The sequence below is a fragment of the Sceloporus occidentalis genome, unplaced genomic scaffold (assembly GCF_023333645.1).
Source record: "Sceloporus occidentalis isolate IW3139 unplaced genomic scaffold, rSceOcc1.0.p SCAF_22, whole genome shotgun sequence".
Lineage (NCBI taxonomy): Eukaryota > Metazoa > Chordata > Lepidosauria > Squamata > Phrynosomatidae > Sceloporus > Sceloporus occidentalis.
Window position 1 is genome coordinate 9,982,263 of NW_028317002.1, and position 16,374 is coordinate 9,998,636.

Consider the following 16,374-nt stretch of genomic DNA (forward strand, 5'->3'; position numbering starts at 1 on the left):
GATCAAGTTTGCAGAGAATGGCAGAGTAGGGTCCAATACTGAATCCAGTTTAACTGGAATCGCAAACTTAATCTAGATGGACACCAAGCACATGACTGGTGGGATATGGCTTTCCTTTAAGTGGAATCCTGTTTCTTATGAAACGTGTACTACAAAACTAATAAATTCAGGAAATCTGTAAATACAAAACACATAATGTATCTCTAAAACGTTACTCTGGAACAAATGTATTAAAAAATATATATTTATGATGCTGGTAGATGTATACTATTATATTCACTCCACTAGTCCTCTCGCTGTTACTTTTACTAGACCCAGTCTCCTGTAAGTAGGAATTGTCAACCCAAACGGATGTGCCAGGCCCGTGTTCCACAACCCAAGAGTTTCATCTCCCAAAACGAGGAGCGTTATCTGTCTTTTCTCAGTGGAGAATTTGTATAAAGTCTTAAGGCTTTCCTGCATATGAGCCAGAACCAGTATATCTGTGGTGCCAGCATAGTGGCATTAATAACATTGCAGTGCACGGGGATGTTTAAAGGCACTTTGTAGAGCGGGATCCCGTACTGCTTTCCATAAGCGCTGTACATGAATGGGAAAAGGAGGATGCGGCACATGAAGAAGGTGAGAAGCACAAATGCACCGTTCACTTTATGCAAGAGGGAGTTTTGCAAATTCAGCTGTAAAAAAAGAAGGAAATAATTAGCAGAGGAACACTTAAAACTTACCAAAAACAGGCATTTGCTGATATGCGAGAAGTCCATGTTGCACATTTTCACGCTAATAAAATAAGTCACTTCTACATACAGGCTATTATTGTTATATATTTTGTACAGAAATGTGGTGATAAAACAATACTCCATTGATTCTCCAATTTAGTAAATTAATTCAGTCTAGAGGGCTTCTTAAGCCCCCATGTACATTATATATACACGGAAGGCTGTCTTTAAATCTCAGACATTTATGTTATGCATATAAATACATTTATATAATCATAAATATTAAAAGACACACATTACTGCAGAAATTTTTTTACAGCTTTCAATTGTTTTTTTTTTCTCTGTTGCCGTGACCATCCCAAACAGTATTGACATTAGGCACATTTATAAGTATGCTGTCTGTACTCAGCTCTGGCCCAGGCACCCCACTCCAGGAATCACTTCCTGTTCACATTGACAGGAAGTGGCTCCTAGGTCACACCCTGACACATACAGGTCAGCCAGGTCCAAACAATGGGATACTGTGTCTAGGGCCCTGGGGTGTTTGGGTCCTGGAGAGCTGCCCCCTTTGTTCTGTGGTAAAGACAGCTCAGCCTACACCTTTTCCTGGAGGAAGCTCAGTTCAGCGATATACTCCGCAGTAGAGCCCTTCGCGGGACTGCTTTTGTAATCCCGCTCCCGCTGATTTTTTGTCCAATCCCGCCCGCTCCCACAATGTGGGTGTTCCATTCCCGCAACGTGTGTGTCCAAACCCGCCCGCTCCCGCCACATATGTGGTCAATCCCGCCCACCTCCTTACCTGAACTGAAGATTTCCCGCGCACTCCCGCAAGGCTGCCTTCGTGTTGCTCACTCACAGCGTCTCTTCTCTTGTTCCGCCCAGGAACACAGCGGAGTCACGGGAAGTGACATCACATCACGTGACTCTGCTGTGTTCCTGAGCAGAGCAAGAGAAGAGACGCTGTGAGGGAGCAACACGAAGGCAGCCTTGCGGGACTGCGCGGGATTACCGGGACCCGCAGGTACAGTGTCTGACAGCCCGCAACCGCAAGTTTTTTGTCGGGACCCGCTTCCCAATGCAGTCCTCTACTCCGCACTACTCGACATGCTACTCCGCAGTACTCGGTGATATACACCACAGTACTCATGTGGTACTCCGCATGGTACTCAGCAGTACTCAGGGGTGTACTCCCCCAGTGCGCAAGGGTGTAGCCCGCAGATATGTCAGCAAAATCATATATTGGCAAAGACTGAATGAAGAAACAATGTAAGTTGTGTTTATATTTCAATGGAAATTAAAACAAAAATAGACTCAACTGGGCCCTAAATATGAAAGCAACCCCCCCGTCCCCCATCACCTCAAACAAGTTTTCTTTTTTTTTTCTTTCATTACAATAGTAGCCAATTCTGTATCATCTACGATAAACAATTCCGTAACATTCCGTAATGTTTACTCAAATAATCCTGAGGTTTAAAACCAGTCAGGAGACTGCGGAGGTTATAAACAATAGAATTAATGTCAACATTTATGTTTGAACGAGTTGATTTAAGAAGCACACAGAATCTTCACTCTGTTGTGAGAACGGGTGTGTTTTAAAGGAGCGGTCATTACATTTATTTATTCTTTTTTTAACAGGTAACATATTTTCCTATGTACACACTCAGAAAATGAAATCATTTACTTTGATGTCAGTAACATCTGAAATGTATCATTGTAAAAAAAAAATGATAGAATGGACACCCTACTAGGGGCCGAATGAATTGGAAACATGTAAAAGCCTGTGCTAAAGCAGGCGTAGATGCCTGCTGGTTTTTAAAGCACCACCGCAGGTCCATTTTTAAACATAAAATTGGAGCTAGCGCTGTGTCATGGAACTTACTAATATATGTAATTATCTTATATTGAAAATGTTTTTCTTTTGATATTCTAATGTTTTGATGTGAATAAAACATTTCAATCAAAATTGCTTTTATAATAGAACAGCAAACACTCAGGTTGCCACTGAGGTTCAACCACTGAGCTTGCTTCATGTTCAGAAAACACTTCTGGTTTTCATTGTGGCTAATGAGAAGAAACTATAGAGATGATCTCTGAGTATAGCCTGGATCGGCATCTGCTAGACAAGTAAGAAAGAAGTTTTGATCAGGTTTGCTAAAATGCCATGACAGCGAAGAAAACACTAAACTGCAACTTAAGGGCAACTTAAAAATTCACTAAAGCCAACTCGTATTTACATTCACACACGCAAAAAAAAACATTTGCAACTAGCAAAGACTCGACTATAGGTGTCAAGTTGATGATGTTTGGGAAAAAGGAAGCAACTTGCAGATTCATTAACCTTCATTCCAATTTATAAGTCTCACCTTATCCCAGGGGGTTGCAAGGTGACTACCCTCCCTCCCGTGCGCAGCCATAATAAATGAAACAAAAATAAAACTCCAGGACCACTATTAACTGTGATGTTGCCAGGGCCGGCCCAAGACAAAATGCCGCCTGGGGCAAAGTTTAAAATGCCGCCCCCCCCATTATCTATCCTTTCTCTCCCTGCCGCCCCCCCCCATTATCTACCCTTCCTCTCCCTCCCTCCCTATTATCTACCCTTCCTCTCCCTCCCTATTATCTATCCTTCCTCTCCCTCCCTATTATCTACCCTACCCCCACCTTGTACTTACCTTTTCAGCAGTCCTGCGGCCAGTCTCCCTGCTCTGCCGGCTGCGGCACCGAGACCGAGCTAGAGGGCTCGCAGAGGAGAGAGGGGCGCCGAGCGGGTACTGACCACTCAGTAAGCGAAAACCACTCAGCGCCCCTCTCTCTCTCTTCCGCTTTAAAAAAAAAAAGGGGGCTCGGGGCGGCAAAGTGCCTCCTGGAGTAGTTGCCCCACTCGGCTCCATTGTCGGGCCGGCCATGGATGTTGCCCCTCTCTTTCTCCCATCCTCTGTGCAGTAGGGCACAGGATAATAAAATCAACTGGCTCCCCCTAATGCTCAGGGAGTACATCCCTGAGATAATGATGTTATTATTACATTTTATTTATAGAGCATCAACAGATTCCATAGTGCTATTACAATAGCTTGTGCACAGGGCTCTCTCCACCTAATGTATCGGTTTGTCTTAGTCTGTCAAGTCTCGTCTTGTCATACCCCTTGAATATATGATTTGTATTAAGCACTGCGTAAATTGTTGACGCTATTTAAATAATAGAGGGATGGTGAAAATAAATATATAATAAAGTTTTATAAACAGTCATTTGTATTTAACTTAAGAAATTGCCTCCAGCATCACTGATTGTGCTTTAATAGGGAACATTATGTAGTACAGATAAATGCCTTCCCTTTGCTGATGTTGACACCCCAGACTTCATAACAGGTGTACAAACCGGGTTCTGCTACACTCATTGTCTAATGCCACTGCAGAGGGTCAATGCGCTTGGGGCATGTGCGATCTTAAAAGGCTGATATGGCCAGTGCCCCCTGCAAAGCTTTGCTAACCCATCTGAGTAAAGGCACATCAGTCGCACTCTTCATAATTTGGCCCTGATTAAAAGTTAAATAAGGTCACCCTGTTATGGGTGCCATTATGGGGTTCATTCTATACTCTGTCAGACTTAACTTTTACGACGGCAAGTTTGCCAGAATTGGCAAAATGGTGCAAGTTAAGTTGGTGCGTTAAACTTTATTGTTTCAAAACAATCCAAATAAATCCAGGAATATAGCATTTTTAAGGACAATGAAATCAGAGTTAGCTAAAAAAAATCGAAATGAACATTTATTATCCTGATTCTCACAAAAACATACCTGTATTAGAACTTTACCAAGCGACACAAATGGAGTACTCATTTCTGCTATAAACAGGCAACCCACAAAGAAATCTCCTTTATCTTGTCTTAAAAACTGCAAAATAAAAGTTAAAAAAAAATACTTAGATTAGCATATTTATTCTGCTAAATATTGGAAACTTGAGAAAGATTACAGTGAATCTTGTTGATACAGGCTAAAAACTTCAAAAACTAACTTACAGAAGGTTAATTATGTCAATTGTGTTCCTTAATTCCTAATGTTAACCCTAATATCCCTTAGCCTTTCTATTGTCCACGGCATTTAACTAAAATTCCACCCTCTTTATTATTTCTAAATTCCTTGATATAGTTGAAATATTTTATTTTAACCACTGTATCCTAAATAAAGAACCAACACAGCCGAGTTTTTGGAAAGCAATCCTTACCAGCCCGATAGGCACAAGAATAGTAAGAATCACAGTATGATGGACCAGCATGAGAAAATCCTTCTGTATAAAACTGTTCATTGCTCTAGAAAAGTGTTCTTTCCCATTTAAGATCCGCTGCTCCCGACATTTGTACCAGTGCCGCACATACATGACATATGTGTCATATACCATATATGGGATAATGAACCATATGTACCATGTGGCAAGCCAGTGCCTGGGGAGAGAGATGCCGCATTAGTATTTTCATATTCACTGCTCATTAGCTGAGTTAAGCTCATGCTGTTGGAGACATCGCATCTTATAATGATAAATATATGTAATAAAGTGTTGCACAAAACAGGCACAAGTGATAATAAAAAATATATAATAATATACTTAGCAACGTATGTTTCCACAATTTTCAGATATGTAAAGTGATAAACAAGTCTCCACATTCTTGACCCATATTTATTTTTATAGCACTGCCTAATGGGTTCAGCGTCAAACAGTGAATGAAGCAAATCCATATGGGCAAAACTGTTCTAAGCCAGACACATATGTGTAGAATGAGTTAGGGAGCCAAGCAGACGTGTGGGGATTCTGTCTCCTTTAAAAATAATGAAACATAGACATGTGGTATTAAGTGGTTCCCAGTGGGCACTGGGGCCACACAGATGCCTATGCGTCCCAACGGCCTCCCGCCTAAAGCAGGCCCGCAGCTGACTGCAGTGGAGTTTGCATGATGTGAGGGTAGACTCTCTGTTCCCGCACAGCTTCCTGCTTAACCTGTGTGGGAAAACAGAGATTCCTCACACAGCGTGCGGGCGACCGTCTGGCTGCATAGACATCAACGAGGACCCAGTGTTTTTGCCGGCCAGCCTCTGGACCAGTGAGATCTGCAGATGAGGTAAGGGGGTGAGTAAGTAAGTAAGTAAGTGAATGACTGTATTAGTGTTTTGGGGGGCAGAAATGGGACAGGCAAGCTGTTAAGGGGGCAGAGGTGACACAGGCAGGCAGTACCAGGGGCAGCGGTTGCACAGGCAGGCAGTTTAAGGGGCACAGATTGCACAGACAAGCTGTTTCAGTGGCAGAGGTGGCACAGGCATGCAGTTTAAGAGGGAGAGATGGTACAGGCAGGCTGCTTAGGGGCAGATATGACACAGGCAGGCTGTTTCAGGGCAGAAATGTCACAGGCAGGCTGTTTAAAGAAATTGGGAGGTTAATGGTGTCATGTCACATTAGATAGAATCAACATTTTGTTGGAGTGGTATCTTTACTTTGAAAGTTATAACTTTTGTTTTAATGACAGTTTCTAAGTTAAAATTTGTTGGGTATACAGCAAGCACACACATGCCAGGTAATGGTTCGTTAAACTCACCTTTCGAACTTCACATCCTTACAAGATGTGATTATAATAAACCCAGATGAAGCAGCTAAGATGCCTTGTATTGAGGAGACTATCCTGAAAAAATAAGCATGTTGTTAAGAAACTGTACAGCATAGGAAGATGCGATGTTACTACACAGAAATAACTAACAGTAAAGTTGGCTTAAAGTTTACTGTGGAAGCTGTGGTTCACCAAAAGCCGACAAGCGGGTTATTTTGTTCAAACTAGTCACGTGATCTGCTGAAGTGGGTAACCTTCATAGAAGTTGATTTTTCCGCTACTATAACCATGCAGCTGCATTGGTTATTTACTCTATTGATGATGAACGACATGCCAGGCTCATGATTTCATCCCCTGAGGATGGTGATGGTCTTGAGAGGTCATAGGTTAATGGTCACAGTGTGTACCCATACTCTCGTATTAAAACAATTGGTAGATTCCATGCACTGACCACTGGTATATTGAAGGGTATTCAAATACCCTTTTCAGAACAGGTCATCAATGACTTGATATAATACCCAATCACTTAAACCTGAAATACCTCATCAGATACTTCCACAGAGACAGTAATGTAAAGTTATTTACTACATGTTATGTCTACCCATTGTACAGCGGTACAGAATAGGATGGTGCTATATAAAACAATACATAATAACAATAGATCATGAGTGGCAGAAAGTCTATAGAACAAACTCTTTATAATAGGTTTTTTGCTCATTATTACTTGTCCTCTGGGAGTCTATTAAAACATTTCAAGTACTATTCAATGTTTGCTTACAACTTGACCTTAGAATAAATGCACCCGTTGTACCTCTTATCATCACTGTAACAATAGTCCCAACATAAATGAAGTGATACGGATCAAGGAGTACTGATTCAAGTGCTGGGTTTCCCATTACTCACTGAGACACAGGAATAATGGGTCAAACAGACTATATATTAGGGCTGCAAGTAATGATTATTTTCATAATCGATTAGTTGGCCGATTATTTTTTCGATTAATCGATTATTCAGGTAAAAAACTTAAAATTTACATTAACCCGTCATTGTACTCACACAACGCGTTTATCTCTTTATCACAATGGCATTTCTCTAATCACCTTCCTATTGTACTGACATAATAATACAAGCTATATTTTAAAAGGTACAAGAACCCAAACACAATATTTATCAAACTAGGTTTTTATACCTAAAAAAGTTTTACTAGTAAATATGAATTCACATGTAAACTATTTTTTCATATTTAATAAAAACTATAATTGAGAAAAATGCATTTCTTGTTTTTATTTGCCAACCTGCCCCCCCAATTATGCACATCTAACCCCAGGCTTGCCACTCTGCCCCCTGATATGCCTTATACCCCCTATATGCTACTCTGCCCCCTGATATGCCACTCTGCCCCCCTAGATATGCCAATCCCCCCCTCCATCTTGGAGGGGTATTTTTCAGAGCATGTTATCTGAAAAAACCACATCTTACATTTGAATAAATCGATTCAACTATCCGATAATAAATATAATTTATCGATTTTTTCATTATCGATTATTATTGATTGTATTGATTAGTTGTTGCAGCCCTACTATATATATATATATATATATATATATATATATATATATATATATATATATATATATACAAAAAAGCTCTTGTCGTGTTCTAACAACATACTATGGTAGACTGTAGACAAATGAATTAGGATGGTCTGTGTCGGGTTCAGGGGCGGGCTGGGCCGGGGGGCAATTGCCCCCCAGGTTGCCCGAAATCTAATCTAAACGGCCGCTGTGTGCTGATGCCGGCGGCCGGCGCTACTATAATACTTTTTTTATTTTTTTACTTACTATGGCTTGCCATATCAAATGTAAAAAAAGGTATTAAAGCAGCGCCGGCCAGCAGCATCAGCACACAGCGGCCGTGTGCGATGGCTGCCTAGTGATTGGAGCAATGCCAGCGTGAGGGTTGAAAGCTCTGCCCCCTCGCAAGGAGCTATCACCCCTCACGCTGCTCCCGTCACTATGCGGCCAATCTAATCTAAACGGCCGAATTGGGCTGCTGATGCCGCCGGCCGGCGCTACTTTAATATTTTTTTTTTATTATTTAATATGGCAAGCCGGATTGGCTTGCCATAATAAATGTAAAGAAAAAAAGTATTAAAGATTAAAGAAGCTCCGGCCGGCGGCATCAGCAGCACAATTCGGCCGTTTAGATTAGATTGGCCGCATAGTGATGGGAGCAGCGTGAGGGGTGATAGCTCCGCCCCCTCGCACTCAGACTGCTGGAGCACCAGATGTCAGTGACACGACGTAGAAAACGGCAGTCTGCAGCTACCAGGGAACGGAGGTCTACACGAAGAAGTGGAAATTAAACCAATCTATATTTGTACAAATTATATATTATTCTTTTGTATTCGTTAAGAAAAAAAAAAAAGGTAGTGTCACCTCCGTCCCCAATCAGCCCCTCCCAGTGTCACCTCTGTCCCCTTTCAGCTCCCCATGTCATTGCTGTCCCAATCAGCCCCAACCAGTGTCACCTCTGTCCCCAATCAGCCCCCCCATGTCATTACTGTCCCCATTCAGCTCTCCAGTGTCACCTCTGTCCCCAATCAGCCCCTCCCAGTGTCACCTCTGTCCCCTTTCAGCCCCCCCCCCATGTCATTACTGTCCCCATTCAGCTCTCCAGTGTCACCTCTGTCCCCAATCAGCTCTTCCAGGGAATTAATATTTGAGAGCGTATGGGCCCACTTGATCCTGGTAGGGTACTCATATTAGCCTTAAAAACACTTTCCCTGCTGCTGTGTACTATACATGTATAGTAAATGCCCCCCAAATGTATTTTGGGGGGCATTTACCTGGCTGAGTATCAGGGGGACATTTGGTTTTGCGTTTTTTTACCATCCTTTGTTGCTATTACATTTACTTATGTTAAACCACATTTGAATCATATTTGTATTTTTATAATCAATATGCGTTAGAAAATCAGGAAAAGATGGGCTGATTCGGTGGCACAATGGGCCACTTGACTTGACTTGCCCCCCAGGCCTTAGGCTGCCAGCCCTCCCCTGGTCGGGTTGGCAATTATTAGTGAACTATGACTCTGATAATTCTGTGCCAGCCATGAGTAACTGCATAGATTAAAGCCCTATCTAAACTGCTGTAAGGGAGACTTACAGTTTGCTTAGGAACTGACGGTTAAGAATAAGACATTTAATCTAGATTGGGTTAGTATGGTTTGGTAGCTGCGTCAGCTACATGTGATCTCCGGTATGGCCTCTTTATCACGTTAGGCAACAAAAAAAAAAGATTTCAAGATCAAAGAATTTATCGGCCGGCCAAGTACTTCAGTTTTTGTAACAAATAAAGCCCATCGTCTATTATTTACACTTACAGAGTCAAACTAGTTTTATAAAAACAAAGTTTAATAAAACAGGAAAATTCACATATAATCAAACAAACATGTTTATATTTGTTAGTATTGTTTAAAAGGCATTCTAGCGGGACATTTGGTCGCAGCAGGAGCATATTTGTCCTGGCTGCAAATACGGTATTATAAATACAATAATGAGAAAAATAAACCATTCTCTATTCTACCACAGTATATTATATATATTATATATATATGCACTACAGATCTGGAGCTGCAGCTTCTCCTAAAGGCAATTTATTTTTATTAATTTTTGTATCAGGTTGAATAATGCTTACTAAAGTATTTAAACATGTAAAATGGATTTGTGGTTGGTAAAGCTGTTTGGGATACTGTATAGTCTCTTCACGTGGACATCCTGTAACCAAGCAGAGCTTCACGCTTCACCAACTGGAAAGGACGCTGGCTTCTCAAATGAACCGAACACCTCCAAAAAGCCACACGTTTACAACTGTGTTTGGGAGCTAAAAGCTTGTGTTAGTTACACATCAATTGGACCTCTTTCTGTGTATTATATGAACCAGTCAACTTCATTTAGTGGATTGCCAACAGAAAGTTGTCTCTCTCGCTCCAAGTACAACGCAAGTTTTCATTTAAAGACTGAAGCTCTCCACGGGTTCGCTGCTGTGGAATTTCACACAGTGGCACAAAGTCACTTAAGCAAGAGGCTGCCAAGCTCCCGGCCATGGAAAGCCTGATAAAAAGCCCACACGTTCATGTCATCTGGGGTGACCTGTCATCAGACACGGCAGGCACACTTACATGCTTAACCGATCAAAATACTATAATTTATAATATCGTTACTATCCATTATCACACCTCAGATATGGGACCATATCAGCAGAGGATGTCCTCAAGGAGGGGTCACAAATAATCAAGTCTATAATATATTATACCATTGTATTTTTATCTGATTATATATATATATAGATTTGTAATTTTGTTTATTTTGCACACTTACATTTTTTTAGGTAAATACGAGGACATGGGTTTGGACCATGATTCAGGTCCAAACTTTCAGGGACAGTATATCAATTCAGTAAGCAGAGGCTTTCAATTGGTTACACTGCAAGGCAAAACGCGTCGGGCTTTTCAAACTTTGCACCAGAATCACTAGTTACGCCCCTACAGTCTCCAATGTTGTACATTATTATTTATGTGCCTGTGCGATGTATAGAATGGATTTAGTAAATATTACCTCCACGTGCTGTATAACACTATAATGGCTATATTAACTCTTAACTAGCCCACAGTCATGACATCAGAACAGGGAAGTCATACTATGTTTTTATTTGATAATAGTCTTGAACTCATTTTAGTCTTAAAACCGTAACGGAAAACAGTATTTACAGCGTAGCTTTTGTATTACTTCATAATGCTAGTTACAAATACCAAGCCTTTGTCCTACTGCATTGTTGCAAACAATAGAATGTCTGGGTCTTTAAAAGTCACCACAGGGGCCACACTTGAAGGTGAAATTTAACTTAACAAGGACATCAGAAGCTATTTACCAAAGCAGTAAATGTACTTAAGCATGGAGTCTTATCACCGCAGAAACCATTCATTCATTCATTCATTCATTTGGGGTGATAAGACAACTTTACAGACTGTGCCAGAATTACTTTTTGTACATAACCCACAGTGTATTTAAAAAATCTCATCAACACGGCCAGCATGTCACGCACATGAATGTATTAATCCGGATGAGCATTGCATCTGATATTCATAACTCCCATGACTGCCAGACAGGGCAAGACGCTCATCATGATAAATGCAGCCATGTGCGTGGCATGATTTTCATTTTGTGCAATATGTTCGGGATGAATGTTGCATTATGGCACGCGTGACAAATGTCAAGTCACCGCTGATGTGTGAAATGACATAAGGACAAGTTTTAACATATGTTACATGTGACATTCCAACACTGCCTTGTGTGTGACTCCCAAGCGTGTATTCTTACACACCTGCATGAATGCCAAACACAACAAGTGTGTGCGTGATGTGCAGTTGGAACATACCCGTGTCACACGCAAATCCAGCTATAATTGGTGGGGGCAGCATGAATGCTGGTATTAACTTTGTCACAAGTAAGGCATCCACACTGGTATATCTCAAGGATATGATTGTTTAGATTGTAAGCTCATAAGCCTGGTGTGTGAATGTATATTTGTTATGTTAACCACCCCATCTTTATATTGTACAGCGCTGCAATCTATTAATAAACGCTCAATAAATAATCTGATAATAATGTAATAATATTCAGAGCCGTGTCACACAAGCCAGGTCTGGCACTGCTACACGTGTGTCACAGAGAGTGAGTGAGTGAGAGAGTGTGAGAGAGATAGTGATATATAGATGCCCTCCTCCATGCCAGCTGAGTACACCGCACAGCACACTGTTGATACATATGTCCAGCAACCTGTGCCTCCCCGCTGGGCCCAGAATCAGTGCTATGTGCCCAGTACATACATGCACACAACCTCTCCAGATGCCTACATCCCATCCCACATGTGTTACCTGGCGCTGATGAGCGAGCACTCCGCCTCGGTCCATTCCGGGCGGGCCCGGCGAGCGCAGCGGCTGCACAGGACGTAGAGCCATGGGAAGAAGAGAGATCCGGCAACCAGGACGTGCCACATCGCGCCCGCAGCCACAGCAACTCCGGCAAGAGCCGAGCGGACTAGCTGCCAGCGCCCGGCCACACCCACACCCAACGTCACCGCCCGCTTGGACACGCCCATCGGTGTGGCACTCCCCGCCCACACCGCTGTAGAACCAGAGGCTGCGCGTTGACCACGCCCCCTGGTGGGCGTCACCGCCTAATAAGTTATCGCCTAGTGAAGGATGCTGCCAGGAAGGGACCGGTGATGTCACGTCATCCGTCAAAGCCAATGGCAAGCTCTGGAGCTGGACGTTCACAGCATCGCTCAAGATGTTACAACAGTGAGTTTCTGTAAGCTAAAGAAAGCTAAGGCTAAAATGTAAAGAAGCGCAGACAGGAGTGCTTTCCTGCCACTGATTGGCACCAAACTCTAAAGGCAAGTCTGGTTTTCATTTTTATGCAGGCTAAAGTCTACAAAGTAGTTTGATATGCATTCTTCGGGGCTGTTGGGGGCATAGAAGCGATTACAGTTTAACGTGTGTTGTTATATATATATATATATATATATATATATACACACGTATAATGCTACGTAGTTTTTCTACGTCTGTTGGGACATTATTAATACTTGGTGTCCACAGGTTTTCCATTCCCTCGTAACGATGCTGACTTTGATCGGCAAACGCTCCGCAAGTGTTTTATTTTTTCTTTTATAAATATTGTAAATTAGCTTTTTCCTTTCTCATCTCTCACTCTGATTATCGTAGCCCTAATAGGCTTATGGCTTAAGCGCTAGAATGCTAGCCACACCCATGTAATTTGTTACTATATTTTCAAGCAGGGTAGTCAGTGACAGGTCAATGGAAAAGTAGCCATGAATGTATCAATGTAGCTACTAAATGATACTTTATACTTGCGTCACTCGTCTAGTTCTTAATGCTTTAATTCATGTTAATATGAAAATATGACTCGTTTTACTTCTACCTTTATTAAATAAATCTTGCAGTACAGAAATAAACTTAAACCCTTATTGCAATGTTGAACTGTCATAACTGTCAGACCTCAGCATGTATTTTAAATGGTTTATCCCTGAAAGAAACAACCAATTAGAAGGCTTTAGTAATAATTGTAGTCAACAGACTTGGCAACAGTGTGCAATGCCAGTCAGCAGCTGCAAGGGCCAATAAAATATCGGCATGTTCTGTATAAAATGGGGTATTGATTCACAGGAGGACGATAACATCTTAAAAAGACCATTGTGGAACTAGGGGATTGGAAGAGACTAGTTATGAAGAGAGACATTTATATATGCTAGAAAAATGGCATCTTACATGGGATATAATGAATTGTGTAAGTATGTGCAGGGCCAATTTAAAGACCTCTCCCGTGAATGGAAATGTACTAAGAACAAGAGGTCACCTTCGAGACTGGAAGGGCGGAGATCTCATACACAACAAAGGAAGGGATTCTTTACAGTAAAGGAAATAAAGGTATGGAATTCACTGCCAAGAGAGGTAGTGCTATCAAATACAATGGACGTCTTCATAAATGATCTGGATATTTTTTTAGAAACGCATAATGTACAGGACTATAAATAATAGAATAAACTTTAATATGTTAAAGCTTCTTCATCCAAGGAGAAGTCTGATTGCCTTTCAGAGTCAAGAAGGAATCTTCCCTCTGAATAGCTGAATTAGGGTTTTTTGCCTTATTTTGGATCACAAACAGAGATGATAGGTAGAAGGCAATCTGCTGGCGCTTTATAAAGAACTGTAATTTAATAGTGAATGGAGATACACATTTAGCATAGTCCTTCATAGTGTAAATGGTGCAGAAGGCGAGATCAGAGATCTCTCCTGTGACCGTCCCATTGAGCAGCAGTGCACTGGGGAGCCTGATCATTTAATAGGTCCATCTGCTCCCAGACCTACCACCCTAAACCTTTTACTAGTTGGCCCTTATTTGGACACCTGAAATGGTGGGGGGGTTTGCATTTATAATGGAAATTATATGTTATATGTGTCCTGTGTTATATTGGTGTACAATTCAATGAAGTAACACCACAACAAGTCAATTCAATTATAGCAGCTCATTTATCTTTGTGCCGCCAATTGCGTTACATTAACATAGCTTTTTAGCTTGTCTGAGCATGATCGGTTTCCATAACCTTCCTCTCACTGATTAACCATGCATGCCTAAAATGCCTCTGAAGAACAACTATTACCCAGCAATTGATCACTCATCACAAAACCTAGTAAACACATAAGTACACCAAACTTTACCTGACAATAAAACCAGGGAAATGTGTTTCATGGTGGACATTTTCAAACCCAACTGGATCAGTTGAGGACAACAACCTTAATAGTTTGCCTTGTTTAAAAATGTATTAACCACGTGTTCATTGTAGAATGACTATTCACTTTATAAAGACTCAAAACCAAAATAGGAGTATGCATACTGTAAAGCTAAGCATTTTGCAAATAATGATGCCATGATTTAAAAAATGTTTGAAAACTCCAAAGTGATATGCCTGTGAGTAATAAACATGATAATAAGTGATGAAATATACAACTTTGTCACCATCGCCAAAAATGGCTAAAATCAGTAAAACATTTTAAAAATGCTGTACATTTGTTAAAATTTTGCTTTCGAGGATTTTAGTTTAAAGGCATAAAAACCTTATATAACAGGCGTCTTTGTACTCTTGTGGCCCTGTTATCCTAAGCCATTCAATGGATAGCTTACAAAAAAAACACAGGCAATATATTTACTCCTTCAAGACTCAGTTTGTCACATTGCACACTAACACACATGTACATAGACACACAAATATACCCCCACACACACACACTACTATATGTAGACAAACACGTACACTAGAAGACACACCTGGAGACTCATCTAGAGACTCACACTAACACACCAACACAACCAGGCACTCAACATTAACATGCACACACATACTAACATACTGTAGCTGCAATGGGTTCTGGATCATAAAGTAGCGATGCAGGGGCAGGATCAGGACAGACAGGGAGCACCAGAAGGTCATGTGACGCCGGGCACTCTGTCATAGAAGCCGGCAGCAGCGTAGGTTACCAGAGAGGAGGATCCAGGTCCTCTGCAGCGCTGCAGGGGATCGAATCTTAGTCTTTTAGTCAGACCTCTATTTGAGGTCCGATTATAAGAAGACCTCAAATATATATTTTTCCGAGCATTTGCTGTGAAAAAAACCTTGTCTTATAATTGAGCAAATACTGTACTTTCACAAAGCACTTTGATGCTGTTGGGCTATATTTGAAATATGATTATTTTTTTTTTAAATCATGTTGCACTGTATAGTTGTTTTGCAGCCTCTTTTATCAATAAAGATCATCGCTGTCTTTCTTTCCAGAGAATAAACAAATAAATCTTAGAAAAGATTAGAAATTTTAACTCATTTATTCAAGGGGCACGTAGGAATGGGCATCGGTGTTGTGCGCAAAAATTCCTGCTCCATACTCCTACTGTCAGTAATTGATAATGATGACACAAGAAGGTAACCAATACTGTGAAGAATACAAGCACAGCCAATATTTCTGTAAAGGTTTATTACAGGACCAGGAGTGCAGGAGTACATTTTCTGGAGTGCAGACTCACGGCAGGAAGAACGAGACCTGTTCTTGCTACTGAATGGGTCTGGGTTAGTAAAAAGTGAACATTACGCATTTGCTATGTTTCCAAACTGATGTGTGGAATACAGCGATGATAATTTTTTAACACACGTCCAATATTAAGGGTTTATCTGTATATGATTGCATGTTGTCCATTTTAAGTAATCATTTCCAAAGATTTGGAAACACTGTGCAATTGTCTCAATAATCATTTTAGTCCCAGGGCTACTCCTTAAAGGACCATGGAGTATGAGAACATTTTTACATTATTAAAAGATGATTGGACAAAATAAAAAAAAAAAAACCATCGTGAACCCTCAGTATAAATAATTAACTAAGAAATGCAGAGCCACTTTTCAAAGGATTTCAAACATTCATACGAACAGAATGAAA

General features: G+C 41.0%; 1 protein-coding gene across 1 annotated transcript; it reads right to left on the reverse strand.

Moving 5' to 3' along the window:
• Positions 1-407: 407 nt before the first annotated feature.
• Positions 408-12,365, reverse strand: LOC149300997 (TLC domain-containing protein 3A-like). The gene is made up of 5 exons (XM_089484509.1): positions 12,244-12,365; positions 6,298-6,381; positions 4,938-5,154; positions 4,511-4,606; positions 408-677 (listed from the first exon to the last, which is right to left on the reverse strand). Exons 1-5 carry the CDS (start codon positions 12,363-12,365, stop codon positions 408-410), a joined length of 789 nt encoding a protein of 262 aa, XP_089340635.1.
• Between the last annotated feature and the right edge of the window lie 4,009 nt (positions 12,366-16,374).

Excerpts from the sequence above, each read along its gene's own strand:
- LOC149300997 (XM_089484509.1), bottom strand. The coding sequence starts at position 12,365 with ATGTGGCACGTCCTGGTTGCCGGATCTCTCTTCTTCCCATGGCTCTAC. Across the intron at positions 5,155-6,297 it reads AAGGATGTGAAGTTCGAAAG|GCACTGGCTTGCCACATGGT; the intron begins GTGAGTTTAACG and ends CTCTCTCCCCAG. Across the intron at positions 4,607-4,937 it reads TTCTTGTGCCTATCGGGCTG|TTTTTAAGACAAGATAAAGG; the intron begins GTAAGGATTGCT and ends TTTATTTTGCAG.